Source organism: Zonotrichia leucophrys, chromosome 4A (assembly GCF_028769735.1).
Source record: "Zonotrichia leucophrys gambelii isolate GWCS_2022_RI chromosome 4A, RI_Zleu_2.0, whole genome shotgun sequence".
Classification (NCBI taxonomy): domain Eukaryota; kingdom Metazoa; phylum Chordata; class Aves; order Passeriformes; family Passerellidae; genus Zonotrichia; species Zonotrichia leucophrys.
This window is the reverse complement of record NC_088174.1, coordinates 3,909,225-3,936,882: the sequence shown is the minus strand read 5'-3', so window position 1 is coordinate 3,936,882 and position 27,658 is coordinate 3,909,225. Positions and strand designations below refer to the sequence as shown.

Here is a 27,658-nt window from a genome sequence, read left to right as displayed (position 1 = left end):
TTATGCTGTAATAATTTTCTTAAGTAGTGTGTTAAATATAGTTTTAGGTTATAACAAAATGTTAAAATAGAAACTATGCTATGTAGGATACTTTTTTAAAGAAAGGACTCGCAGCGAGATAGCAGCCACAGGGCACCTGAATCTTTCAGAGAAAGAGAATTTATTGCCCCATTATTAGAAGAAACGAACTTCTTCCTGCCTTGCTCTGGTTTAACGATGCTCTTAGGCTTCAGAGGAAGAAATTGACACTGACCAGACAGAATCCTGTGTTTGAATGGAATTTATGCATCATGTATGAGGTGTATGAATATGCAACAGGTTATTGTTTTTAAGGGTTAATCCTCTGTTAACGTGGGTCCTTTTTAGGGCTTATTTTGCCCAGAAAGAGGTACCCAGACTGTCCATAACTCTTTGTTTGTCTCGTATTGTCTTGATTCAAATTGACCAAATTTTTTATTGCTCTAATGATATTGCTATTTTTATAACCACTTTATTACCATTAAACTGTTAAAATTTCAAAACCCAGCGATTGGCGTTTTTCCCCTCTCCGCTCAGCCTGTTGTGCCCGTGACGCCATCTGACGAGCGATCTCTTCCGGTGCCTCTCTCAGCCCCGCATTCAATATTCCCCTCTCCGTTCAGCTGCAGAGGGGTGCGGCTGTTTTTGGGGTGTGCCTGTCCCCTGTCCCCGCTCACCCCACAGCGGGCACCGCTCCGTGCCCGGCCCCGCTCGGTGCCCGGTACCGCGGCCCCGGCCCGGCCGCTCCTTCCGGGGCGGCTCCCGGTGCTCCCCTCAGGCGCCGGCGGTGCGGAGCGGCGGGGCCATGCGCCGGTGAGCGGGGCAGCCGGGGCTCCCGGGTGCCCAGAGAGCCCCAACCGGCTGCGGGGCACGGCCTGGGCCCGGTGCCAGCCCCGGTGCTGCGGCCCGAGCGGGCCCGGCCCGGAGCGGGGGGAACGGGAGCGCGGCACGGCCCGGGCGGGGCTGGGGCCGGGTCTGGCTCTGGGATGGGTTCGGGGTTTGGGGACTCCCTGCTCCGGAGCGGGTGACCCCGGAAAGGGAAAAGCGCTGCTGAAAGTCACAGTTTCGTTTCGGCGTCGCGGTTTCGCTTCTTTCGTGCCTGACTCATTTGAAACTAGCTAGACCCTGCTAGATGCTGTGTTTGAATGGAAGTTATGCATCATCTTGCATCTAGATGCATATGAATTTGGTCAATAAAAATGATGGCGTGTGATTTTAAAGTGAACAAACACCCTCCCACCGATACAAAAACACCCGAAGATTCCTTGGGATACTGTAATGATCTCAAAGGAATCCCAAATCTGTTGACTTTTCTAGTAATGTTAAAGGGAGTTTTGGTCAAGTAACTTTTGGTTCCTTGTGTTTTTAAATCCCCTAAAAACAGCCCAGGAGGTGGAGGAGCTGTAGCAGGGATGTGTGTTGAGCAGTGTTTCCCCTGTTGCCCGATTTCCCATGCCTGTGCTGTGTTTGTGTGCCCAGGGTGAACAGCAGCCTGTCCAGCGATGAGCTCCTCCTGGAGGACCTGGAGACAGAAGGGGAGAGGCAGCTCAAGAGCCTCCTCCACCACCAGCTGGACACCAGTGTCTCCATCGAGCAGTGAGTCCTGATCTGGTGTGCTTTGGGAGACAGCAGCCCCTTGCTGCCCCCCGTTCCTCAGAACTGAGCTGTTTGTGCTGTTCCTTTGGCTCACAGGTGCAAGTCCAAGCGGAGATGCTTTGCCCCTGCAGCTTTTTACAAACCCTTTGGGGAAGAGGCTGCGGGGGCTCTGAGCCTGTCCCAGTTCCAGGCCCTGCAGGAGAGTGACAAGGAAACCTCCTCTCTCCGGGAGCTGGGGCTCTCTGACTCGGAGATCCTGCTCTGGAAGAACCAGGATTCAGCAAGGAAGGTGGGTGTGCTGCTTTCTGGGGCCCCAAAGAAGGAGGAATTGAGAATCTGACTCCATGTTCTCAAAGGGATATGATATGATATGCTGTATGATATGATATTTACAGACATCTTTTATGAAAATTTTTTTTCTTTAGGATTTTTCTTCCTGAGAAGCTGAGAGGCTTTAAGAACAAAATGTAAACAATGGTTATCTGCTGCTGTGGAATGTAACAGGTGCACCTGTGATTGGTCTCATAGAGTTGTTTCTAATTAATGGCCAATCACAGTCAGCTGGCTTGGACTCTTTGTCCAAGGTACAAGCTTTTGTTATAATTTTTTTTCTATTCTTAGCTAGCCTTCTGATTAAATCCTTTCTTCTATTCTTTTAGTATAGTTTTAATATAATACATATCATAAAATAATAAATCAAGCCTTCTGAAACATGGAGTCAGATCCTCGTCTCTTCCCTCATCCTCAGACCCCTGTGAACACTGTCACTATGATATGATATTATGAGAAAGAATACAGATAGAAGGCTTAACAAGAATGATAATGAAAAACTCCTGACTGACTCCTCAGAATCCAGTACAGCTGATGGTGATTGGTCATTAGGTAAAAATAATTCATATGAAACCAATCAAACAATGACCAGTTGATAAGCAATCTCCAGACCACATTCCAAAGCAGCAAAACACAGGAGGAGCAATCAGATAATTATTGTTTTCATTTCTCTCTGAGGCTTCTCAGCTTTCCAGGAGAAGGAATCCTGGCAAAAGGATTTTTCCAGAAAATATGACAGTGACAGGTGGGCATGCTCTGCTCTCACCTGAGGGTGCTCAGCTTCCTCTGACCCTGTGGCACTCTGGTAGAAAATTCCGGTCCTTTGTAAGCCATTGGTAAAGAATGGCCACTCCTGTATCCCAGCACTATCCTACATTTCCTCTGGCCTCTTTTCTTTGGTGGAATGGTTGGTGTTAAAAGCTATGGTGGAGGCAGGACTGGGTCCTTTGGAACACAGCAGGATGTGAGGATATTCCTGCCTCTGCCTCGATCTGAAACAAATAATTTCACCTGTTTATACCTGTGTATGAAGGATTTAAATGCTGGAAGAGAAGGAGAAAATATTTCAAAACACCTCAACATCCTGCTTTGAGTATCCTGACAGATCCCTGGCTCCCATTGCTGATTTGGGATGGCTGTTTATAGGGAGTGCTCTCCTTAGGGGCTTGCAGGACCTTCAGGGGCCCTGGGACAGCCACATGAAAATGGTGCAGACCTCTCAGACCACGAGTGTGGTGGCACTGCCTGGGCTCCTCCCTGGGTGCTCTTCCAGCAGGTTTTTCCCACCATCACCTTCATTTTTTCACATTCCAGACACAAGAGGCTTTTGTGGTTGTCCTATGGCAGGTGCGCTGGAGTGTCCTCTCTTAATTTGCCAAACTAGTAAATGCAAAACTTGGGCTGATCTTTGGCTTCCCTTTGTCTCCTCTCCCTGAGTGATAGCTGTGTGCAGGAGAGAGTTGTCTGTGGTAATCAGGGGCTTGCTTCTTTTCAGCTGAAGTCATGACTTGCTTTGGTGTTTAAATGCAAATCCAGCCCTGGTGTGGCCTGATTAAAGCTTGGTGCAGAGAGGAATAGTGTTAATTTAGCAATGAAAATCAATGTCGTCAGTAGCAGCTGTTATATTTAGTGTGAAATGTATTCTGGGACGTTCAGAAAAAATTATTTGTATGGAAAACACTTCTCTGATAGAAAAAAAGAAGGTGACATCAGGGTATGTCTTCTACAGGTTCTGAGAGGAGAATATTTATGGATAAAGCCTAAGTCAGGTAGTGATGTGCAGCTTTGGAGGTGGAGGCCCTGAGTGAAATATTCCACCATGAGTGATGAATAATGTCAGCTGAGACAGAACTTCAGATTGCCTGGGGAGCTCTTGGCAGAGTACTGAGTGCAGATTTCTGTTATTTTCAGCTGCTAAGTGGCAGCTTTTTTGAAAACAAAGTACAACAAATGATTTCCGGGAATTGCTTTTCCTGTAAACAGCTTTTGTGCCTGGGGGGAGCTGTGCAATGGTGAATGGCAGAAGCTGTGCAGATGTGGGGCAGAGCTACCATGGGGAGCTCTGTTGGGCTGTGCTCAGTGCAGGGAGAAAGCCTGGTTTGTTGCCCGAGGCAGAAGGATCTGCCACAGTAATTCTCAAAGTGAGTTTGAGAGCAGAAAATGCAGCCCCAGCCCCATGAAAGCGTGTTCTGATGGAGCAGAAGTGCCCTTCCAGGAGCTGGGGTGTGCTTTGGCAGCACGAAGTGGCCCCTGCAGTGAGGTTTGTTTGCCCAGGGATGCTCCCTGCTCACAGCTGTGCTGCAGCTCCTCTGTGGTTTCTGCCTCAGTGGTGCTGGTTGGGGTTTGGTGCTCAGCATAAACCTCCCCTCGGGTGCCAAGCAGCAGCTGGGGTCCACTTTTCAGCAAATAAGGTTCTCAGGGTCACAGACTAAGAGCTTGGTGGAAACGTGAGCTTGGGGATGCTGTAGGTGTGGGGAAGAACTGCCAGAGGATGGTGGTGCAGTCACTGAATGAGCCTTCTGAGAACATGGAGTCAGATTCATTCATTCCTTCCGGCAGTGGGGGTCGTAGAAAATACGGGAGTTGCTGTGCCGTTTTGCAGGGTTGTGCCGTTTGGCTGGCTCTGTGGAGGAGCCCGTGCTGTCGCTGATGCTGCTGTGCTGTTTTGCAGGGTTGAGGGCATTTGCCTGGCTCTGTGGAGGAGCCCGTGCTGTCGCTGATGTTGCTGTGCTGTTTTGCAGGGCTCGGGGCTGGGGGCAGCCCCCGAGGCCACGCAGGAGCGGCTGGATGCCATCCGGGAGAAGCTGGAGGAGCGGCGCCGCATCCTGGCGCTGCCGCAGCGCTTCGCGGGCAGCAAGCAGCTGAGCCGGCGGGAGATGGAGATCGAGCAGGCGCTGTTCCAGGGCACAGACCGCCACTCCTTCCTCAGGGCCCTCTACCACCAAGGTGCCGCCCCCAGCCAGGGCTCCTCCTGCACTCACAGCCAGCCCCACACGTTTCTGTCTGGCCTTCTGTCCCCGAGGATGTGGTTCTGCTTTGGTGCTGTGTGGGAGGAGATATTTTAATCTCTTACGGGAGCAGGAAGAGTTGGTTCTCTTTTAAGAGAAGTTAGAGGCTTTTAAAGTGTATTTCTGGGTCTCCTTGAGGTGTTGCATGTAGTGCAGAGCAGCTCAGGGTGTGGGAGGGGAGCTGGGTGATGCTTTGGTGGAGCCTCGAGGTCTGAGTTAAGCAAAGTGCCTGCTTTTAAAGTGGGTCACAGGCATCTTTTCATGAAAATCCTTTCATTAAGATTTTTTCCTGCTGAGAAGCTAAGAAGCTTCAGGAACAAAATGTAAACAATGGTGATCTGCTGCTGTGGAATGCAACAGGTGCATCTGTGATTGGCCCATCTTAAATGTTTATAATTAATGGCCAATCACAGCCCAGCTAGCTTAGCTCTCTGTCCGAGCCACAGACCTTTGTTATTCATTCCTTTCTATTCTTTGCTTAGCTAGCCTTCTGAGAACCTTTCCTTCTAATCTTTTAGTATAGTTTTAATGTAATATATATCATAAAATTATAAATCAAGCCTTCTGAAATATGGAGTCAAATCCTTATCTCTTCCTTCAACATAAGACCCCTGTGACCACCGTCACAAAAGAGAATTTCTGGGTCTCCTTGAGGTGCTGCATGTAGTGCAGAGCAGCTCAGGGTGTGGGAGAGGAGCTGGGTGATGCTTTGGTAGAGCCTCGAGGTCTGGGTTAAGCAAAGTGCCTGGGTGGGACTGGAGATTGTTCCTTATCTGCAGGGGGTGAGGGAAGCAAAGGCACAGAACAGGTAAGAGGAGGAATGACTTGTTAAATCTTCATCCCTGAAGGGGAACTGGGTACAGTTGAAGGCTGGGAGATTGGGTCCAGTTGAAGGCTGCTCTCACATTTGCCCTCATTTCCACTAAAGAGAATTAAAAGAGATCATTGATCAGTCCATGTCATGGACCTTTTTAAACCCAGGAGCTTAATCTGATGTCCTTGAAATCCAAGTGTTCCTATTCCAGGCAGTGGTACAGGAGGGCAGCATGGCCCATCGTTGCTGCACATGCAGGAGGAAGGTGTGTTGAAGGAGTCACTAGAAAGTGCTGAAATGTGGCTGCAGATAAGCGAGGGCATTTCTGAAAAGAGCTCTGATGTAGCACAGGTGGAGCTGCTGCTCTCTGCAGGTTCATCCTGAGCTGGGGAACCAGCACTTGCTGGGGCTGTTTTAAACAGCCTGCAGGGCCTGGGCACAGAGGCTGGGGTGAAATGGGGTTTCTCCTTTCTGTGTCTCTTCTTGCAGTCTGTGTGTTTTCCAGGCTATTGGTGATAGTTACCACATGTCTCTGTTATGAATTAGATGACACTCAGAAGAGGGGAACAGATGAAAAGGACCCCATGGTTCATCTGGAGAGTGTTTACCAAGAGCTGCTGAGCAAGAAGTGCCCTGAAAAAGTCCAGTCTGCTACAAATGACCCCTGCTCGGCCCCCACCCCACAGGGGTCTAGGACTGAGGAGCCATCACTTCCAGAGCAGGAGGAGCAAGCAGAACAGGCAGCAAGTCCCAGTGTTTCTGCAGCAGAGCCCCAGCAGTCCCCTCCCAGGCCTGTGGTTATCAAAGAGCCAGTTGAGTTTGTCCCAGAAGAGGAGATCCTCAGGAACCGCCTCTCAGAGGAGGAACTGCGGAAAATCCCCAGGTTCTCCTCCTACCATCCAGGGGAGCCCAACAGGGTAAGCTGAGATGAACCAGGAGTTATCCCTGCTCAGCAGGATGCCCTGAAGCTGTGTCAGGAGGCAAAGGCTCCTCTTTGCTGTTGCCTTGGAGTTGCTGGGCTGATCCTGCAGGCCAGGGGGAAGAGGAGCCTCCACTGTGGGGCAAAAAGGGACCTTGGGCTCTGATGGGAAGGCACCAGCCTGGCAGAGAGCTGTACCTGTGAGCCCAGCCCTCCCTGGCTCTAGCAGCTCACCTGTCAAGATGTGCTCTGTCTGTTTGGGCCTGGCTGAGTCCTGCTGTCACTTTATTCAGACTCTTCTGTCTGGTAGCTGGAGATTATTGCATTTTATAAACAGAGTGAACTGAATAAACTGTTTTATAAATAAACTGAACTAAATAAACTGAACTGTTTTGTAATAAACTGAAACTGTCAGCTCTTGATGCAGGCAAGCAGGGTGGTGCCTTGACTTCAGAGCTGCCTTTCTCTGTACACCCACGTGTCCTCTAAATGCCATCAATAGCACGTGGGTGTGAGGGTTGAGCTAATTCACACCTTGAGCTGTGCAGGCTGGAAGGTATGTTTGCATGGCAAAGGCTGGCTGACCCTGTGTGTGTTCCAGGTGCTGTATTTGAAGAACCTGTGCCCCCGAGTGACAGTGAGGGACCTGGTGTCCCTGTTTGCCCGGTTCCAGAGGGAGGACAGCCCCCCGATCCAGTTCCGCCTCCTGAGCGGCCGCATGAGGGACCAGGCCTTCATCACCTTCCCTGGTGAGTTCCTGCCTTGTGCCTCTCTGTTCTTCCTGACTCCCAAAGGTGCCACATCCTCCTGCAGGGCACTGTGTCCTGCCAAGCCTGCTCTCCAAGGAGAAGCAGGGGAATTCACTCCTTTTATCTTCCTGTTGTGCCGTGCTGCTCTCCCTGGGTTGGAAAGTGAATTTACCAAGGCAGAAGTGATGTGTGCAGTGTTCACTCAGCAGGCCACAGCAGGCTGAGGGGCCAGCAGATGGGAACACCCATAGGATGACCCTGTTGTACCCATGCCAGCAGGTGCCTGTGCCCACTGTGCCCTCTCCTTGCAGACACAGAGTCAGCCCAGAGAGCCCTGCAGCTGCTGAACGGGTACAAGCTGCAGGGGAAGCCCCTGGTCATCGCCTTTGGGAAAAGCAGGAAGCACTTGCCAGAGGGTGACTCTGCCATCCCCAGCTCCTCTGCTGCAGAGAACCCTCCCGCCACGTGAGGGATGGAGAACCAGCAGCCTTGTGGAGTTCAGTGAGCTGTGGGTGAACCTGGGACAGTGCAGGACTGTTGGGAGCCAACGTGCAGGACCAGCAATCTCAGAGGAGCTGGGGCCTGGGCACTTCTTGAGAGCTGGGCAGTGCCCACACACTGTTGTGGCAAGGAGGGAGGGAAGAGGCCAGGTAAATAAATGCATTTATTGTGATATTTCTTCGGTGTGTGCTTATTGCTGTTCATAGTCCTAAGTCTTCTACAGCCAAGTGTGCTGCACTCTGCGTCCACACCTCAGTCGTGGGAGCCTCCCAGCTCTGCTGGCTCCTCTGGAGAAAGAGACTACCCCAAGCCCTCCAAAGCAGCATTTCTGTATCTCACTAGTCTGCATGCAGCTAAAGCACAGAGACCAGACTTCCCCACAAACTTTAGGCAGCTACTCCTGTCCAGCACAACAAAGATCACCTTTGGGAACAAACAACACAATTTATTGCAAGAAAAGGAAACAAAAGCCAGGTCATCATTTTGGATCTCAAAACCTGCACAGAAAACAGAGGTGTTTATGTCCATCCTTTGAACAGGGGGGTGTTTCAATCAAAGGTGATCCTAAAGCTGCGCTCCTGCTCCTTGCGGCGACTCTCACAAACCTTGGTCACCTCTTCCACCTTCCTCTGCAGCACAGCTGTGGTAGAAACAAGGAATTAATGTCACAGTCACCCCAGAACACAACCCTGCACAGTTTTGCTTGCAGGAGAAAGAAAAACATTTTGGGAAGGCGTTTTTGGTAAAACAGCAGCAGTTGGCAGGAGGAACTTCTGAGCAGAGGCCTCTAATCAGGCACAGCAGGAGAATTCAAGCCAGAAGGGTCAGTGCCACTGAAGGTGAGGAGGAACACTCCTCAGGCATCCTCAGCAATTCAGGGATGAACAAACACTCACACACAGGCTCCTGCTTCCCATTCACAGTCCCAAAAGGCTGCAGGACAAAGCTCACCTGAATTCTGGTCAATCCACTGCAGGGAATCCATGTGTGCATTCAGAATTTTACAGATCTGCTGAAGCTGAGCAGAGAGAGAAGGTGCAAGTCAGTTGTGAGAGTGCAGAAACAGCAAGAGGAGTCAAAGGCAAGTTTCTCCTTGCCCAGCTTCCCTAAGGCAGCAGCCACTTGGCCAGGGAAGTGTGTGCAGCAATGCTGCTATTTAGCTACTCCTTACCAGCAAGAACACTGCACAGTTTAGAGGATATGCCTGTGGCTTTGGCTTATTTTAATTTAGCCCTAGGAACCAGCAGAACATTGATCACCTCAGGCTTGAGGTGGCAAAATTCAAAATGAATGTGGAAAAACTCAGTCTGCAATGCTGAAGTGAAAATTTTACTGAAAAACAAAAAAGCTGCTGAGTACAGCCATAAGGAGTATAAAGATCAATTTAATGTAAATAATAAAAAAAGAAGCTTGCACTTACAGGGTCACTCGTGTCTGCTGGGCCCCTGGATGTGTTCAGGTGCTCAGTGATGTCCTTCAGATCTTGTGCCATGCGCTTCAGCTGAGCATCGATGTTTTCAGCCAGTTTGTAGCTGCAGAGCACACAGGAACCAACATCAGAATGGGTAAAGAAAACTCTGAAGAGCTGCTTGCAGTCACAGCAACTGTGGGCAATCAGAATGAGCTCCCACATCTGCAGCCAAGGCTGGCAGAGACCTGGGAACAGCAGCCAGAGAGGCTCCAATCCCACACGAAGGGACTCCCAGCCCCTCTCTCCCTTGATATACAGACAAGCAGGAGATTGGAGGACTTCCTGCAAGGCTTTGTGGGGACTGAAGGAAGGAGCAAGCCTGGATTCAAAATGCCTTATCTCTTGGACCAGACAAACAGTGCCTTTAATTACCCTGCCACAATGCATCCCTCAAACCTTACCAGGGGGCTCGTGCCACACAGAGTTCTCTGCCCTCACCACTGCTGGCACTGAAAAACCCATTAACTTCCCAAGATTATGCCAATATTAGTAACCTCTTCCCAGACAGCTGATTAAAACAACATCCAAAGTGCTGTTCAAGCTGATTCAAGGGCTTCCACTCACTGTTCTGGTTTCTAAAGAGTAAAATCTAAATTGCCATGCATAGAACAGGATTAAGTATCTGACAGCAGCCACTGCCTGTTCACTCCTGTCCCCATCCCAGCTCCATGTCCCACTGGCTGCTGAGAGCCAGCCCAGTGCCCATCCCAGCCCCAGCAGGTCGGTGCCTCACGTTCTCTCCCGCTCCTCATCCGCGTGCTGCAGGTAGATGGTCCCGCTCTGCTCCTTCACAGACTCCTCCAGAGGGGTCAGCAAGTCCTCCAGCTCCTTCTGCTGGGACAGAATGAAGTCCAGTTCCTGATCCAGTCTGCAAAGAGAAATGCCAACTGCTTCCCTTTCATGTTGCTGACATGGCAGAGCTGTCCCACAGCCAGGCAGGACAAGGCAGAGAAGAAATAAAATCATTTTAGGTGCTCCTGGTCTCCTACCTCTTCTGGTCAACCTTCACCTTCTCTACTTCTCTGTGTAATGAAGTAATCTGGAAACAGAAGACATTTCATTACACCCTGAAAACCACAAAGTCAGCTCTGCAAAGAAGAGAGGTGGGAGGGAGAAAACAGTGCAGTGCAAGTGCAACTGGAAACAAGAGATGGTCACAAAGATCTACACACCCAAGATGGAGTAAGGGAGGAATGATCCTCCCTTATTCCTTATTTCTCCTCCCTATTCCACCCCAATGATGGAATAAGCTTGGGATGATCCCCCCTAAGAGAACCTGGTATCACAGAGCAAAGGCACAGAACAATTCCCAGCTCCAAGGCCTAAAGGCCAGAGCAGACACACACACAGAGACTGTGAGAAGCACCCAGGGGAGCTCCCAGCTATTTGTACCATGTTCTAGATGCCCCCTGTAACAGGGCCATGCAGGAGCCAAGCCAGCAGAATGAGGTTGCTCTGGAGGCCTCCTCACCTTCTCCCCGTTCTCGATCAGCATGCGGTCCCAGGCATTGACTTGTGTGGCCTGGTGCAGGAAGTGCTTCTCTTGGTCCTCCAGCTCCAGGCTCCACTTGTTGATCAAACTCTCCAGCTGGGCATAAGTCATCACTGGGGGGGCACTGACAGGAGGGAGGGCAGCACAGGACACGAGGTCAGCACAGACAAACACCACAGCTCTCACTGATCTCCCCTCCCTCCTCCAGAGGCCAGCCCGAGCCCTGCAGCTGCTCCAGCCCAGGCAGGAAAGGGTCAATGGCAGCAAAGTCCCACCTGGCTGTGGTGGCTGTGGTTGTGGCAGCTGTGGAGGTCACAGCTCCAATGGCACCTGTGGTGGTTAATGGCTTCAGGTTCAAAGGGAAGCCAGAAGCAGAAGTTGTCCCTGCAGGAAGAGATCCAAGTCAGGCAGCAGAAGGGGACACAGCTGGCACCTCTCAAAGCAGAGCAGCTCCAGGGTGCCCATGGCTACAGGAGCTGCAGTGGATCCCTGTGAAGGGAATGCAAACATCCCCAGCCCAGCCCCTTGTCAATATCCCCATGTTCTACTGCTGGAGCCAAGAAACGCCAGCACACCCAGCTCCTCCCCTGCACCTCTGCAGTGCATGAGAGAACTTCTGTGTTTTCACAAGGAGATGGAAAAGGATCAGAGAAAGACAGACTGTGCTGTTTTCAGTTACTTGAGGGCTTTACAAATCACAGCTGCTGTGCTCCTACTCTAACATGGCCCTTTACACCTCTACATAGCACTGAATTCAGTCTCCCTTCCCTTCAGTGCCTTTCAGCACCCTGTTCCTACCAGTGGCAGTGCTTGTGGTGGCAGCTGTGGTTCCAGGAACCTTCAATCCAAAGCCAAGTGTCCCCAGAGAGGCTGTCCCAGTGGAACCAGTGGAGGTGGCACCCACTGTGAAGAGAAGACACCATTGACAGGTGGCATGAGCCATGGAATGCAGGGCCCTTGGAGAAGCTGTGCCCAGCCTGCTCCTCTCTCCCTGCAGCAGCAGCAGCCCCAGGAGAGCAGCAGCAGCCCCAGCCCCAGAGGAGCAGCAGCAGCCCCAGCCCCCTGGCTGCCCCTGCATTGTCCCAGGGCCAAACCTGCCTGCAGAGACTCACATGAGAGGCCCGTGGTGCTGGAGGAGGCTGGGGCTGAAGAAGTTGTCACAGATGCAAACAAGGAGGGCCCCGTGGAGCCCAGCACTGAGGTGGTGCTGGTGGTGGAGGCCGTGCTGGCAGCTGTGGATGTCACTGCAGGGACAAACAGCTCCAGGTGAACAAGCAGAGCACACTGAGCTCCCACCCCCTGCACAACAGCCCTGCTGGGAGGGTGACACCAACTGCCCAGCCACACCTGGTTCTGGGCCATGTCAGCATGTTAGCCTCCTTTCCGTCTTATTCTCCCTCCACTCCCTGTCTTTCACCATCTGCCCATTTAGGATTGTGCCTCCCTTTCCCTGTGCTCCCCAAACAAGCAGACAACAGAGTCTGGCACATAGGACACAATCAGAACCACAGGACACACTGTGCAATGGCTCTGGGAGCTGTCACAGATCCCCACTGCCAGGGCAAACCCATAGCAACAAACACTTGTGGCCCCTTCCCACACCCCAGTATAAGAGATTTGATTAATTCTAACAGACAGCTACAGCCAGGAGGAGAGCAGAGTCCCCAAAACCTTGAGGAATTGTTTTCTGGAACAGCTCCCTACCTCCCAGCTTGGCTCCAAAGCTCAGGGTGGGTGCCTGGCTGGTGCTTGTGGTCAGTGTTGCTGTGCTTGTACTGGAGGCTGCTGATGAAGGCTGAGCCCCAAAGGTCAGACCTGGAACCAGGAGCAAAAGGAAAAGATGGAATTCCTTCTTCCAGGCTAAAGAGAACTGCTGCCAGCACTGCAGCCTCTGGACAGGCCTGGCAGAAACACCTCTGGCCCCAGCACAAGCCAGGGGCTGCAGAGCCAAACCCCCACTGCACCCACAGATACGCCCAAGCCAAAGGCTACAGCCTCCTGTGGCCCACCGAGGCTCTGTCACAGCACAGGGCGCAGCTGAGACAGCCAGGACACACAGAGTATCTTCATACAAATACAGAAAACTTCAACCCACACAGAGAAACACCAAACCACGGCAGAAGGCTGCAAGCACCAGACCTTCTTGTTCTTTACCCCAACCCTTTATACTCCTCATGTTGATGCCCTGCCCCTGTGTGCCCTGTGCTCCCTTTGGTGGTTGCTCAGCACACCCGGGCACTCCATGGCTCATTGCTGTCAGTGCTGCTCACAGCTGTGCCCACTGGGGATGGGGCTGGGCCAGCCCATCCCAGTGACCCCAAACTGTGCCTGCAGTCCCATCCCAGTGACCCCAAACTGTGCCCACAGCCGCATCCCAGTGACCCCAAACTGTCCCCACAGCCCCATCCCAGTGACCCCAAACTGTGCCCACACCACAGCCCCATCCCAGTGACCTCAGACTGTGTCCCAGTGTGACACCCCACGCCCCCCAGGCCGCTCACCCACCTGAGGGCTGCCCCCCGAGGCTGAAGGGCGCTGCTGTGGGGGTGGCAGCTGCCAGGGTGGCCGTGCTGGTGCTGGCAGCAGCCGCAGGGGCCGTGCCAAAGCTCAGCCCCGCCGCCGTGGCCGGCGCAGCCGCGGTGCCGATGCTGAACCCGGCCGTGCCCGCCTGGCTCGTGCTGCCACTGGAGAAGGTGAAGCCTCCTGGGGTCCCAGAGGGAGCCGTGCTGCTGCTGCTGCTGGCAGCAGAGCCAAAGGCAAAGCCAGATTGGGCTGCTGCCTGGCTCGAGGGGGTGCTGGTTGCAGCAGGGACACCAAAGGAAAAGCCCCCCGTGATTGCAGGAGCTGGAGTGGCAGTGCTGGCTCCAAAGGTCACTTTTGGGGTGTTTGCCCTGGGGAAGAAAAGAACAGAAAGGACGCCATTCTGATTGAGTCACACATCCACCCAAGTGCACAGCTGGCTTCCTCCCTGAGCATCTGCTGACAGCAGAAAGCTCCTTTCAGAGAGATGCACAGCTGGCCAGGCTGTGTCCCAGTTCTGCCAACAGACTCCATCCAGCTGCTGTCACTGCCATCCCGCTCAGGGCTCATTCTGCTGCCTGTCCCCTCATTGCCTCCACCCACCCAGGTACCACAGGGCATCTTATGGAGCACACGTGAAACTGCTCCTTCTTCTCCCAGCTCACCATTTCCACTCCCTCTACCCAAGGCTGTTTTTTCCTGCTCGTCCCCATTTGAGCTCCCTTCCCACAGCTCCCATCTGGCGAGCTTTGCCAGCAGCAGCTCCGCAGAACCGCTCCAGAACTCGCCGCCTCTCCTGATCGACAAATCCCTCCCAAAGTGCCGGGAAAGCATTCAGAGCACTCCGGATCCGGGTCAGAGAGAACGAGACGTTTGATATTGGGCAGCAGAGCTTCGGCATTTCTGCGTGCTCGCGTCTGCAGCCCCGTTCCGGCCGGGATCGCGGCACATCCCCTTCCCCACGTGCGGGGCTCCCGTGCGAACGGAGCGGGACCGGGCCGGGGCTCGCCGAGCCCTGCGGGGCGCAGAGAGGAGCCGGCACAAGGGCCAGGGCTCGCTCCGAGCAGCTTTCCCCGCAGAGCCCTCGCCCGGCACCCACGGGACCCCGCTCCCTCCGTCCCTCTGTCCGTCCCGCCCGGGCCCGGTTCTCACCCCATTGAGAAGGCGGCGGCGGCTGTCGTGGCGGCGGGGGCCGCGCTGGCCGAGCCGAAGCTGAAGCTGGAGGGCTGCGCGGCCGTGCCCGGCCTGCTGAAGGAAAAGAGCCCGGCGGGCTGGCTGCCGCCTGCCGCCGGCGCCGTGCTGCCGAAGCTGAAGCCGGTGGAGGCGGGGGCGGGCGCCGGCGCGGAGAAGGAGAAGCCGCTGGTGGCCGTGGTGGCGGCGGCGGCGGCTCGGGGCGCGCCCAGGCCGAAGGCGCCGCCGGGCGCGGCCGCCCCGAAGCTGAACTGGCTCATGGCCGGGCGGCGGCGGCGGCGGCGCGGGCCGAGCTCCGGCAGCGCCGCGGCCCCGGGACCGCGCTTGGCGATGGCGTCACCGCGCCCCGCCCCGCCCGCCCCCGCGCCTTCCCGCCTCCGCGCCCATTGGGTGGTGCCGCTGCCACTCGCGGGATGGTAGCTTCGATTGGCTGTGGAGGAGTGAGGGGCGGGGCGTGTCGGGGTTGCTGTGGAGATGAGGGACGCGGCTGCGGGAGCGGAGTGAGGGACAGGGAGAGAGAGAGAGAGCGGAGTGATGGACAGGCGACAGCGGAACAGGGGTGCGGGACAGGGGACACCAGGCTGGAATTGCGGGACCGGAACACGTACCTGCCAATACCTGCCTCTCACATTCAAAAGGCGACATTAAATCAGGAACTTTTTCCACTTCCTGCTTTCTTTGATCACTGCTTGACCTCTTTTTTCCTGTTTAGAATAACAGCCTTTCATTCCAGAGGAATCCATCCATTTCAATGAGATCATTTCCAGAGAATTGGGCGGGTTTTAGTTTAATGTGCTGATGGAGTTACATTCCAATGGCAAAACATCCACAGAAAAATTAATTTCCTGTTGAGAACTCCTGACCTGTTGCAGTACAAAAAGTTTGACTTCCTTACCAAAAATTTCAGCTCAAATGCTATGTGGAAAGAACTGCTAGAGTTTGGAGAATTATCTGGATATTACTGAAGGAAAATTATTTCTCTGATCAACAAATTCCAGGGTGCAACCAGTTCATATGGCTCAATGGTTGTTAGCTGTTGAAGTTTAGCATTCCATAAAGCCAGATAAGATAGCCTTTATCGTTAAGTAGAAGGGAAACCAGCTGGCTCCGGCGGCCAAGAAGTAAATTTTTATAACTTAGAAACCAGGTAATAAAGGCACTTTTCAACAGAAGGAAGCAATGTCAAAGTTAGCAGCACTGTCTGAGGATGGGGACCTATGAATGTGTTGGAAAGTTCAGTGAAAACACCTGTGCAGTACTTGTAACTGCTGGAAAAATGATAATTACATTTCTGTTCTAAACTCCTACATGCCAGATTTTTACCTTTTGCTTCAGGATACTGACACAAATGGACAGTGGTGCCTAGACAGAATTCTCCTAACACTGTTTCCTTGTCACTCCTGACTGTGCTGGTGCCTTCCCCTGGAATCAGCTACTCCCAGTGCTCTGTGCTGCACACAAGGGTTAAACTGCATTTCTCTGTGTGCTCCTCTGGGATCACCCCACTTTCTCAGGTGCCCTTGGGTCAGAGGAAGTGGAATCAATGCTGAGGACTATGCTCCATTGAGGCAGCAACGAGGTCAAGCTGACCTGCATTCCATATCAGAATCACTCTTGTGGAGAGAAAAAAGACAGGTTATTGTCACAGGGACTCATTTCTTGGGGGAACAGAAGGCCCAGTGTATGGACATTGGAAGCAAGGACAGGTTACACAGGAAAATGAGGGAGATGCTGTTCAACAGTTCATGTGGCCAGAGCTTGATCAGTGTTCAAGCTTGCCAGTGCTGTGAAAGACAGCAAAAAGGACTTATTAAAACATATTAACAGCAAAAAGAGGTTCAGAGATCACATCAGTCTGCACTTGATGAGGTCAGACACCTCACAAACAGGGACATGGACACAGCAGAGATGTTTAATACCTTCTTCCCCTCTGTCGTTAACATGAGATGAACCCTGGAGCTGTGATTAGGGGCAGGATAAACTCCCAGCCCAAACTGGACGTGTTTGAGGCTTGCTGCTCCAACTGCATGCACACAAATCTATGGGGCACGATTCTTAACCCCATTAATCTATGGGGTTCATCCCAGGGTGAAAGGAAAATGCTTGGGCTGTCATCACAGGATCTCTCCATTATTTTTCAAGTCTTGGGAGCCTGGAGAGGTCCCTGCGCACTGGAAGCTGGCCAAAGTCCTGGTTTTCAAGATGAGCAAGAAGGAAGACCCTGGTATTTACAGTGCTGTCAGTCTCACTCTAGTGCCTGGTGAAAGAGAGTTATTCTCTGGGCATTATTGAAAATCACTTGAGAGACAACACAGTCTTTTGGCTTCCAGCAAGGAGCAGGTTTCTGGCTGAGAAAATTTCTCTGGATAAATCTCTCATTCTTTTCAAGTTTCGGGACAGGGGGAGGGTGAGAGCTGCGTTTATTTATAGATGTATGTGTGTTTGTGTTTCCAATTTCTCTCTCTCACGGTGCAGAGCGTGCTGCCCGTGTCCTGCAGAGGGAGGTGACCTTCTCCCACACGGTGGCACTGCTGGCCTGCCTGTGTCCCGCACGTGTCCCTTGCAAGGGTCCTCAGAATGGCCCGGTGGACGCTGGACCCCAGCATCGCGGCCCTGTGCAACTGGCTGGTGAATCTGGGTCACCCTCTGCTCCTCCGTGCCGCATTTGGGGGAAGGGGAAAGGCTGGGTCACACCAGCACTGAACACAGGGTGTGGTGAGAACAGTCGTGCTCATCCTGCTCATCCCTCGCTGCCTCGGGGCACCCATGGGGCCAAACCCCTCCTGTTGCTCCTGTTTCACTGCCTCAGCTCCCCCCAGGCCCCTCTTGTTTCTCCTCACTGCTGCCATGTTGAGCCACTTTTCCAACATAAGCTCCATCAATGCCTTTTCCCTCAAAGCCTGCTCATCTCTCCCAGCACCCTATAACTCCTCTGTAGCCCCACATTTCTCTTCACAGAGAAAAGCAAGGCACAATTCTTCCCAAGAATATTTCTGGGATTCACATTCTCGGAACTTCAGAGAAAGAAAACACACACACACAATTCTTATAATTTGCTGTGCCTGTGTTTGTGCCAAAGCAGAATGCAATATGGAGATTGTTTACCCAGAGTGATGGTGTTTTGTTTCCTTGGCCTGTCAGGGCCAGGTGTGTGTGTGTGTTGGGACTGTTGAGTGACAGTCACCAGATTCTGGGCAGTGTGTGCAGGGATGAGTGCTTGGCAGATCCAGTTTTAGATGTATAGAATAATATAGTATAATAAAGTAATTAATTAGCCTTCAATTTCCATGGAGTCAGATGCATCATTCTCTCTCGCCTCATTGGGGCCATCACAGTATTGCAATATTCCTCCATGCTCTTTTTCCCTCCTGTGCTTTCCTTTGTGCCCACATTTCTTTCCTCTTTGCTGCCTTTGAGGCCAGAGCACAGACTGGAGGTGGGAAGGCCTTTCCTTTCCTGCAGTCAGGCTTTGGATTCTTTCATAAGCAGCTCAGGCACCCAGGGCTGTGTCAGGTGCGGGGTCTGTCTGTGTTTCTGGACAAGCAGCTGTGGCTTGCAGGACCAGCATGGCTCTGCTGTGGCCACGCTGGACTCTCCTTGTGGCTGACACGCTGCCTGGCTCGGGCTGAGCTGGATTTTGGCCTTTCCACGCCATGAGGGCATCCATCCGTCTGTCCAGCCCACGCAGCTGCTAAACTGGGTCCCGCCTGTGTTTTCCTCCGAGCGTGACAGTCTATTTGTTAAATAATGTAGCGACACGAGGTTCCTTGAACTCAATTTATCTTCCCGGGTAGCTATGGGAACAGCCGGCGGTGCTGAGCCGGGCTTGCCTCAGATCTGCTGCAAGGAAGGCTCTGCCTGAGCCCTGCTCCCTCCATCTCCAGATGATGCTGTCCTGCCTGGCAGCTGCCTTGTTTAGCCTTGTCTTCTTAGACTCTTCTTCAGCCAGCAGCAGGGCTGTGGCCACAAATTGTTGTGGTCTTGTGAGGGTCCCCAGGATGGGGTGAGAGAGGAGAATTGACTCCAAGTTCTCAGAAGGCTGATACATTATACTATATTATCATATCATATCATATCATATCATATCATATCATATCCTAAAACTATGCTGAAAGAAAAAGGAGACATCAGAAGGCTTAACAAGAATGAATAATAAAAACCTGTAACAGAGAGTCTGACATAGTTGGCTGTGATTGGCCATTAATTAAAAACAGTTCACATGCTGGGTAAACAATTCTCCAATCACATTCCAGAGAAGCAATATACCAAATCACATTTAGTGTATCAAAGAAAATTATATACTAAAACTACACTAAAGAAAGAGAAAGGAGACATCAGAAGGCTAGACAAGAATGAATAATAAAACTCATGACAGATGCAGAGAGTCCGACACATCTGGCTGTGATTGGCCATTAATGAAAAACAATTCACATGCTGGGTAAACAGTTCTCCAAATCACATTCCAGAGGAGCAAAACATGGAGAAGCTGAGGCTTCTCATCTTGCCAGGAGCAGAAATCCTGGTGAAGGGATTTTTCATAAAATACCACAGTAGACATGGCTGCACTTAAAACTTGGAAATGTTGAGGATGATGGGGAGTTTGAAGAAGATGAGGGGTTTGGGAGCCAGCCAGATGTGACTAAGGGGAGAGGTTGCACCCAAAAGATGCTGCAACTCCCTGTGCTGCCTGCAGTATATGGTTCATGGGAAGAAAACAAGGGCAAGTGCAAGTAGTTCAATATTGTTCAAACCTGAGGTGGTTTCCAGTGCTGAAGCATCTTGAAACCTGATTTTCTCCTTCATATCTTAAAATGACTGGCTCCAGGGAGCTGAGGAGAGCCCACCCTTACAGTCACACATTCCCTGTCCCTCCTGAAGTGCATTCTTTCACCCAGGCCGTGGGTGTGGAGGAGAGGATGTGTGGGTGGCCAGCCAGCATCACCCCTTTGACTGAAACTCTTCATTTTACCTGGAAAGGCATGAGGCATGTGACAGAAACCAGTGCTTAGGTGATATCACCAAGTGTGTGCTGTGTGCATTTCCTGAGAGTCAGAGTTGAGCAATGCAGTTATGTGGACAGAGATCCCCATGTTGCATGGTGAGGGTTGTACCACATCATTTCCTCCTGGAAAGGGCTGCATTTATAACTTACAACTTACCAGAAGGAACTTTCTCTATTGCTATTGCAGGCAGAAAGGACATGTCTATACAGCTGTGGGGTTTTTTGCACTCTGTAGGACCTGTGTCTGTCTCTACTATTCCTGATCTCCTGCGTGGTTGAATCCTGTTTAGTTTCCAGGTCATCTTTCGAGATTTCAGAGCTGTTTCAGTGACCTCTCCTGACTTTTTCAGATTGTGTTGTTTACTGTGTTTCCAGGTCAGTGCTGCTGGTGGGAACACTTGAGATTGAAGGTATGCCCCTTGTCTCCCTCCATTCATGGTTTGAGAGTAGCATTTCTTACCTTCATTCATTGTTTGGTGTTTTGCTTCTGACATCTCTCCAGCCAGTCCTCAAACCACAGGCCTACACCCCAATCATATTCAATTTTTGGTAGAGCTGTTGAGAAGATTAAATCTGTACCAGGATATTGCAATGAGCTGAAGTTTTACTTTAGCAGTGTTTGGGATGCTTGCACCAGTTTTTATGGTTGCATGAAATACATTTTCTGAAGTACAAAACAGCCAATGATCTTGGGAGCATCCATGCTTCTGACCATTCTGGGAAGTTTTATCCCCAAAGCCAATCATGCTTTGAAGCATCAGCCCTGGGTGGGTGAAAAGACAGACCTTTATTTTCTTCTCCAAAGCTGCTTCTAAAGCAGGAAATGTCCACACCTCCCTCAGACTTGATCTCAATGTTCTTCACGGCACATATGTGTAATCTTAGCTGCTGCTGCTCCTCCTCTTTGCATCTTTTTTTATTCCCTCCCATTTAAGTAGCTCTGTGATCTGAACTTTATCCCTAACACACTTGACCTTGTTTTTCAGCAGATTATTCACAGACATCCCCGGAGTTTTTCATGGCGTGTGTCAAGCCCTTGGGCTAAAACCTGTCTCCTGGTTTATTCCTGCCTCCCAGGGAAAGGAGAGCATGGCTGAGTGATTGTCGTGGTTTAACCCCAGCTGGCAACTCAGCCCCACGCAGCCGCTCACTCCCTCCCCACCGGTGGGATGGGGGAGAGAATTGGGAGAGTAAAAGTGAGAAAACCTGTGGGTTGAGATAAAGACAGTTTAATAACTAAAGCAAAAGTCGTGTATGCAAGCAAAGCAAAACAGGGAATTCATCCACTGCCTCCCATGGCAGGCAGGTGCTCCAGGAAGGCAGGGCTCCATCGATTACTTGGGAAGACAAACCCAGAATGTTCCCCCTTCCTCCTTCTCCCCAGCTCTGTGTGCTGAGGGTGATGCCGTCAGGTCTGGGGTGTCCCTGGGCTCAGCTGGGATCAGCTGTGCTGGCTGTGCCCCCCAGCTCCTCTCTGGTGAGGGTGAGGAGCAGGACAGGCCCTGGCTGTGAGCAAGCCCTGCTCAGGGAGAGCTCAAACACCCCTGGGTTATCAGCACAAAACCAAACCCAGCTGCTGTGAAGGAAATTCAGTCTGCCCAACCAAAACCAGCATGGTGATGTGCAGAAAACAGACACTGAGGAGTCAGTGAGAGGAAGGGGCTGTGCTCAAAGAGGAGGTGGTGAGCAAAGGGCAGCTTTGATGCAAGCATCCATCAGCAGAGAGCCGTGAGCCGACGGAAGCGTTCAGCAGCCTGTGAACAGCTAGCAGGCTTCATATTCTCACCTCTCTGTGTCTGACATCAGCAGCAAGATAAAAATATATGCTCCTTACAGCAATACATGGGTCTTTTGGCATTTCTTGAGCTGATTTGTTTTCCCCAGTGTGAGGAAATAACACACAAAGTAGTTCTGTGATGGAGCGTTTCCTAAATGGATGTAGCTTGGCAAGCTGCAGCTATTAATTTTCCTTGGATAAGCTGGTATCAGAGTAGCTGGGTTTGAAACTTGGCACTTCCCTTCTGCATCTTTCAAAACTCTCTCGAGGATGCCAGTGCCAGGATTTGCTGCCAGAGTAGTTTGGAGGATTAAGTTGTGTAGTGGAGATAAACACATATTGGAGGTGAGGAGGTCAGAAAAGCATCTTCACAGATAAGGATGTTTGGTAAAGCCTTCTCCTCCCAGTGCCCACTGTGCCAGCACCGTGCTGTGCCCCATGAACTCCTGTGGCTGCAGCCAGCAGCCCTGGCAAGGCTTGTGGGGACCCAGCCTGTCCTGCCCTTGGTCCCAGCATGGCATGGGGGTGTGCAGGAGCAGGCAGGGGTGCAAGGAGCCAGGGAAGAGCAGTGGTGTGTTTCCCCTCAGCTCACTCTGCTGAAGGCACTGTGGCTCTCTTCATCCCATCACCGAGCTGGGAGCTCGAGTCCTGCATTTCCTGGGCAGCCTCCCTCTGCTCTGCAAAGATCTTCCATGGGAAAGGGCAGCTGCACTCAGGGACAGCTGAGGGAAACTTGTCACCTCACACAGGACTGGGCTGCCTTTGCACTGTGTTTTGCATTGCTTATTCCCTTTTATTCCCCATGAGGATTTCACTCAGTGCTGAAGTTGGCTGGATTAGCTGCACCTGTGGCCTGTGAGGTAAAAGAGTTTTCAGCTGCAGAACCCCAAGGCAGGAATCAGCCCTTGGCACGCTGGTCACCCAGCACAGCAGGGAGATGGGGCTCCCTGAGCTTTGGGAAGGAGGCCATAACCCCCTGCAAGACCCTTGTTTGTGAGCAGGCCCTGGGGTGTCAGCTACAGGCACAGGTCTGCCCAGACAGGTGGAAATTTATTGTGTGCTAGCAGGGTCCTGGCAGCTCCCTGGGCTGGGCTATGGGGACTTTGTTCTGGGAGCCACTTCCAGGGGCTTTGCCTTGCAACAGAGGGGTCCTTTCCCTTGCTGAGGATGTCCCTGGACCCAAAGCCTGCTCTCCTTGCCTTGAAACAAGGAGCTAATTGTTTGTCTCCCTGATATCTCTCCCCTGCCACCTCCCAGCAGCATGGAGGTGGAGTGAGCCTTGCCCTGCCAGCAGCCAGGCCTGGGGTGAGACGTCCTGCCAGTTCACCATCTGGAAACATTAAAATAAATGGTGTTTGGGAAGAGCAGGAGGCTGAGGAGGAGGTGCTCAGTCGTGGGAGGATCAGAGGCTCCAGTGGTCAGTGAGATGTGTGCCTGGCTCCTGTGGCAGTGGGGAAGAATAGAAACAAAGAACAGTGCCCTCATTCCTGTAAAAGTGTGCTGGAATTGTTCAAAGGGCATGTCAGCATCACAGTGGTGCATCCAGGGATAGCTGAGGTCAGCCCTTAGCTCTGTAATTGCTTTTCTATGCCCTGAAAAATACTGAAGGCTGAAATTGTGCCCACTGCCTCAAAAGGAAAGGGCTAAAAATTTGAGTAATGAAAATGCATCTGTTGGAGAAATCTTGGGAGCACCTGCCAGGCAGAGCTGGTGCTGTGGGACTTTGGTCCAGTGACCTGAGAAACCTAGAGAGACAGCTTTTCTGGGAAAGCAAGTTCAAGGCAATCATGCTGCTTGTGACGTGAGTCTTGTTCTGCTCTCAGCCCTTTTTAGCAGGCTGGACATCCCAGAAATAGAGGGTGTTGTAAGTTCTGTGAAAAAGACACCTGACTTAGGGAAAGATTAGCTTGCCAGTGAGGGAAAAACTTCATCCAAAGCACACCCTGAAATCCTGAGTGGAGATAAAAGGCAGCCCCAAAGCTGACTGGGTTCTCTGCTTATGGGGAGATCTGTTCCTTCCAGACTCGTGGTGCTCAGCAGGGAGTCTGGAGGGGCTCAGCTGTGCCTGGGGTCTGAGCATCTTCTAGGCATGAACCTTTGTTAGCAGCTGCTAAAATGTTGGTGCCAGGATGGCAGGGATTGCTTGGGGTGACTCTCTACACTTGCTAAGGGGGTTGCAGCTCTATTTGTCCATGCAAAGGTGTTTGGGATCCTCTGCTCTTCCTCTCTTCTGTCCATCACAATTTATCTGCAATTCTCTAAACCAGTTCTCCAAAGCAGATTTTGGCAGAATTTGGAGAGGGACTATGTTTTTCCCAATACTTCTGTAAAATCTGTGGAAGGCCTTATGTTTTACCACTATAAAAGTGTGCCTTGCTCACTGAATTGGTGTGGGTTCTACTACAAAGCCTTTTTTTGCTGTTACCGATTGCAGGTACATGAGGCTTGCTGAGATCACTAACCTGAAGCTCCTCCAGTAGAGATTAGACTCCAATTATTATGGAACAATCTGATTGTGATGTTAATGCAACGCCTGGAAGATCAAACATCCGTGTCCTCTCCACGGGTATCAGCTTTTCTGAGATAAACACCTTTTATAACCCTCCTGATTGATTTCTGAGCTGCTGTTCAAACAGGAAGGTGCTTTCTAGCAATCTCCAAAGGCCTCTGTCCCCTGCAGTGTCATGGGGTTCATTCTGCCCTCATATCTTTCCTCCAAGACGGAAAGATCCTTTAAACAGGTCTCACCTCAGGGCTGTGGACAGCCATGAGTTTGTGCACCAGTTTTTCCCCTGATAGAAGGTGTTTTCCTAAGAGGAGCTTGTTCCTCACCCTCAGTGCCAGGTGTCCCAGCAGGACCAGAAGAGCTGGACACCAACAGCCTGTGCTTGCTGTGTGCCCTGACTCCATTCAGGGCCATCCCCACAGCCCCAGGAGGGCAGGCAGCCTTTGGAGGTGAAATTGAGTGCAATTGCCAGCTGAGCACCACAGATACCACAGCTGAATCCATCAGGCTCTTTCCTGGGCTCAGGAGCATGGCTGGAGCAGGGAATGCCTCTCCCATTCTGTTGGAACTCAGTGCATCCCTCTGGGTGTCCAGAGTTGCCAAGGACCCCGCTGGGGGCTCAGAGACCCTGGCACACAGCCCAGAGCACCTGGGGATTTGATTTTGACCCCTGGAGCAAGTTGCCAGCTTTGTATGAGGACCTGAATGTCACACAGGTTTGAATGGCGTGATTATAAAATGATCACAGGGTGAAAATGTAGATTTTAGGATTTTTGGTATGGGGGTTATGGGGACAAGATGGAGGAATCTGGGTGAGTCCAGCCTTCCTTCTTCTTCTTGTTCTCCATTTTCTGCAGTGATGTTGGCACTTTGGGATTGGTTTAGAGTAGAAGTGCACTGTCTAACACAGGTGATGGGTATTGGGAATTAAGTGTAAATATGTTATACATAGTTTGTAGTATAAAGAGACAACACCACCCCGGGGGCAGTCAGAGTGCCTGTGGCTGCCCTGCTGAGCAGATCTTGGCTGGGCAGAAAGAAAATTTTATAGATAAGAATTAATAAACAACCTCAAGACCAAAAAGTGAAGAGTCCAGACTCGTTCTTCAACAGCGTGGGCTGAAACAGAGACATCCTGCACATCTTGGGCAGCAATTAACAAAAGCAACCCGAGACCATTCCTGCCAGTGTGTGACTTGAGCCCAGCCTGGCAGTCAGGATCTGGGGTGTCCAGAGCAGCCCCTTTTGGTTGTGTATCCTCTGCTGTTCCTGAGAAGCTGCTGCAGAGCCATGGGCAATGCTCCATATCAGCCCTGGCCTGCTGAGGGGCCAGGAGGCTCTGGCACGGCGTGGGAGGCAGCTGGGTGTGTGCTGTGGCTGGGGAGAGGGTGGAGGAATGTGCTGGTCCTTTCCAATGCCTCAGCCCATCAGGAACCTGGCCTGAACCTCCTTCCCCCTCCCTTCTCTCCTATCTGAGCAATTCCTGGGGGCTGTGGGCAGAGATGGGCCCTCCCAGAGAGCTTGCATGGATTATTTGCTGCTGCTCCAGGTCAGCTGTGCCAGGCAGAGATGAGCAGCAGGTTGGGAATGCCAGAAGGAGCTCTGCTTGCCTGGAGGGCTCCAGGGAGGCAGGAGGTGTGTGATCCTGGTGGCTCTAGGGCAAACCTGTGCCCTTTTTCACCTGGGCATCCCTGCCCAGTGCTCTGCATGAGAAGAGGCTCTGCTTGCATCTGGGGCAGTGCTGGTGGGCAAGGGCTGGGTGCAGGGCCCTTGCAGATGGGCTGGGCTGTTCCCTCTTTGGAAGAAGAAGTTGTGACTTTCTGCACATTTCTCGTGACCAGCTGATGAGGTTGCAGTCCCTGATCCTGGGTTGGGGTGTACTGAGTGTTTATAGTGCCTCTATCACTTTTGAAGATAAGGGCACATTATTTTATTGCTCCTTCCATCGAGGCATCATCCAGAGGGGAGAGAGGGGAAGGACTCATTTCCTCATGGCAGGGGATTAGTCACTGCAGCCTGGCCCTCCAGAGAGGCCTGCAAGGCTCCCCACTCCACCACACCATCCTGTGAGATGGGGGCTTGAGATGGAGAGAGCCCTTCCCCAGCCAGCCCTCTGCCCAGCCCTGCTTCCCTATCTAGTCCTGAACTTGGCTGTGCCCTCCTGTGCCTTTCCTGCAGGAATCCTGGGGCACCCTCAGCTTTTGCCACTGAGCTGGTGAGGGGCAAGAGGACATCTGAGGGGCTGGTTCTGTGCTGGCTGTCAGGGCTCCATCCCCTCCCTCACACTGTCCATCAGCAGAGCTGCCCCTGGGGCAGTCTGGGCTCCTGTTCTCTCTGTCCCTGGGCTGGGCCACATCCAGGCTGCCCTCAAGAACCTGCTTTATCAAGAATGAGAACATGGTTATTGCAGGATGCAGAGATAACCATTGCCACCACAGCTGTGCACCCAGTGTCCTCCCCTCCCTTTCCCCATCCTCCTTCCCAAGTGGAAAATCTGTGTCACCGTGCCTTGCCCTGTAGCCAGGTTTCACATCTTTGGGTGCATTCACATTGAAGGCCAGGAAAGCTGGAGGGGAAAAATGTTCCCTTCCCTGAACCCACCCAGTGCTTGATGCAGGGGCTTCCCTGTGGCAGGGTGGTGGCCCAGGGACCTGGGGAACTGGTCCCTGTTCAGTGTGATGGTGTTTCTGTACCCCAGCTCTGAGCTCTGCCTGTGCCAGCCGCCTTTATCCTTCTGCGGGAAGCTTCCCTTCTGCTCCTTGAATTAAAGCATTAATAAGCCCAGCACTAATCAAGCTCTGAGCATTTCAAATGCCCCTTTGTTTAATTAGCACAGCCTTTGCCTGCAGACAGGGGTGGGAGGCGAGGGGCAAGGACTCAGTGCCCAGGAATTCCTCCTCTTTAAGGTGTGACGTTTTGTGCCAACTATTTTCTCTCCCACTCTCTCCACCAGCTGCCCAGAAAAAATAATAAATTAAAATTTATAGCCAAAGCACCCTCAGAACTTGCAGCATCTCCTGGGGGGCTGCTCCAGCAGGTTAAGCCTCTTGCATGCCCCAGGGCACTCTTTCCCCAGGGCAGGAATAAATAACCCAGCTGGTCCAGGGTTGATGCTGTGCTTTGTCCCTTGGCCATGGAAATGGGGTCACTGGCCTTTGCCTGGAGATCCACCTTGGTCCCTTCAGTGACTGTCACCCCAGGGTGGGTCTCTGGTAGCTCCTTGCCCTCTGAGGAGGGGAGAAAGCGTGACCCAATGTTATCAGGAGCGTGCTAACCCCACAGCAAACACGGTTTCACTGGTGCAAGGGTGACGCTGGTGACGTTCGAGTGCACAAAATTGTCCCCTCCTCTCCATGGCCTAATCTAAATTGCTTTATGAGGGGTCAGCAGGTAGAGCAAGGCCTGCTGCTCCCTGGGGTGGTCTCTGGGTGGCCCTGAGCTGTGGCTCAGCAGGGCAGGGGTTCTCTCACTGGGTTAGTGGTACAGCACATGGATTCAAATGTTCTTGCTCCCTGGTGGGCTGTGGGGCTGGGCTGCCTGCACCTCCTCTCCTGCCATGGCCGGGCATGTGCCAGCACCCCCCAGTGCCACCAGCAGCCTGTGTGGATGCTCCTGTGCAGGGCTGCAGACACATAGCCTGTCCCTCCTGCCTGCCCATCCCTTGCAGCTTTCCAGTGTGTCACTGGTGGCATTTTCTGCCAAAACAGACCCTTCAAGGACCTGGGGCTCAGGACCTGCCTGTGAGGCCTCTCTGCAGCTAAGCT

At 52.2% G+C, this 27,658-nt stretch overlaps 2 protein-coding genes across 3 annotated transcripts; one reads left to right on the top strand and one right to left on the bottom strand.

The window, feature by feature from the left end:
- The first annotated feature begins 698 nt into the window (after positions 1–698).
- RBM41 (RNA binding motif protein 41) lies at positions 699–8,112 on the top strand. Of its 2 annotated transcripts, XM_064713097.1 has the most exons (7): positions 699–831; positions 1,498–1,614; positions 1,711–1,903; positions 4,686–4,890; positions 6,313–6,683; positions 7,287–7,434; positions 7,746–8,112. In XM_064713097.1, the coding sequence occupies exons 1-7, from the start codon at positions 824–826 to the stop codon at positions 7,901–7,903; spliced, it is 1,200 nt and encodes a 399-aa protein (XP_064569167.1). In that variant the 5' UTR covers positions 699–823; the 3' UTR covers positions 7,904–8,112. The 2 variants fall into 2 exon arrangements, with proteins under 2 accessions (XP_064569167.1, XP_064569168.1); XM_064713098.1 differs by lacking the exons at positions 699–831; positions 1,498–1,614; positions 1,711–1,903 and adding an exon at positions 4,206–4,355.
- A 247-nt stretch (positions 8,113–8,359) lies between these two features.
- LOC135447901 (nuclear pore glycoprotein p62-like) lies at positions 8,360–14,910 on the bottom strand. Its single transcript, XM_064713096.1, has 12 exons — positions 14,571–14,910; positions 13,404–13,789; positions 12,603–12,713; positions 12,011–12,142; positions 11,697–11,801; positions 11,174–11,282; positions 10,878–11,022; positions 10,396–10,445; positions 10,140–10,274; positions 9,356–9,467; positions 8,887–8,953; positions 8,360–8,575 (listed from the first exon to the last, which is right to left on the bottom strand). Exons 1-12 carry the CDS (start codon positions 14,867–14,869, stop codon positions 8,484–8,486), a joined length of 1,743 nt encoding a protein of 580 aa, XP_064569166.1. The 5' UTR covers positions 14,870–14,910; the 3' UTR covers positions 8,360–8,483.
- Between the last annotated feature and the right edge of the window lie 12,748 nt (positions 14,911–27,658).

What these genes read in the sequence shown, in the direction of transcription:
- RBM41 (XM_064713097.1), top strand. An exon ending in CAGGGCCCTCTACCACCAAG is followed by an intron (nt 4,891 to 6,312) that starts GTGCCGCCCCCA and finishes GTTATGAATTAG; the next exon opens with ATGACACTCAGAAGAGGGGA. An exon ending in GGCCTTCATCACCTTCCCTG is followed by an intron (nt 7,435 to 7,745) that starts GTGAGTTCCTGC and finishes CTCTCCTTGCAG; the next exon opens with ACACAGAGTCAGCCCAGAGA.
- LOC135447901 (XM_064713096.1), bottom strand. Translation starts at nt 14,869, where the DNA reads ATGAGCCAGTTCAGCTTCGGGGCGGCCGCGCCCGGCGGCGCCTTCGGC. An exon ending in ACCACAGCCACCACAGCCAG is followed by an intron (nt 11,023 to 11,173) that starts GTGGGACTTTGC and finishes CCCTCCTGTCAG; the next exon opens with TGCCCCCCCAGTGATGACTT. An exon ending in GTGAAGGTTGACCAGAAGAG is followed by an intron (nt 10,275 to 10,395) that starts GTAGGAGACCAG and finishes TTCTCTTTGCAG; the next exon opens with ACTGGATCAGGAACTGGACT.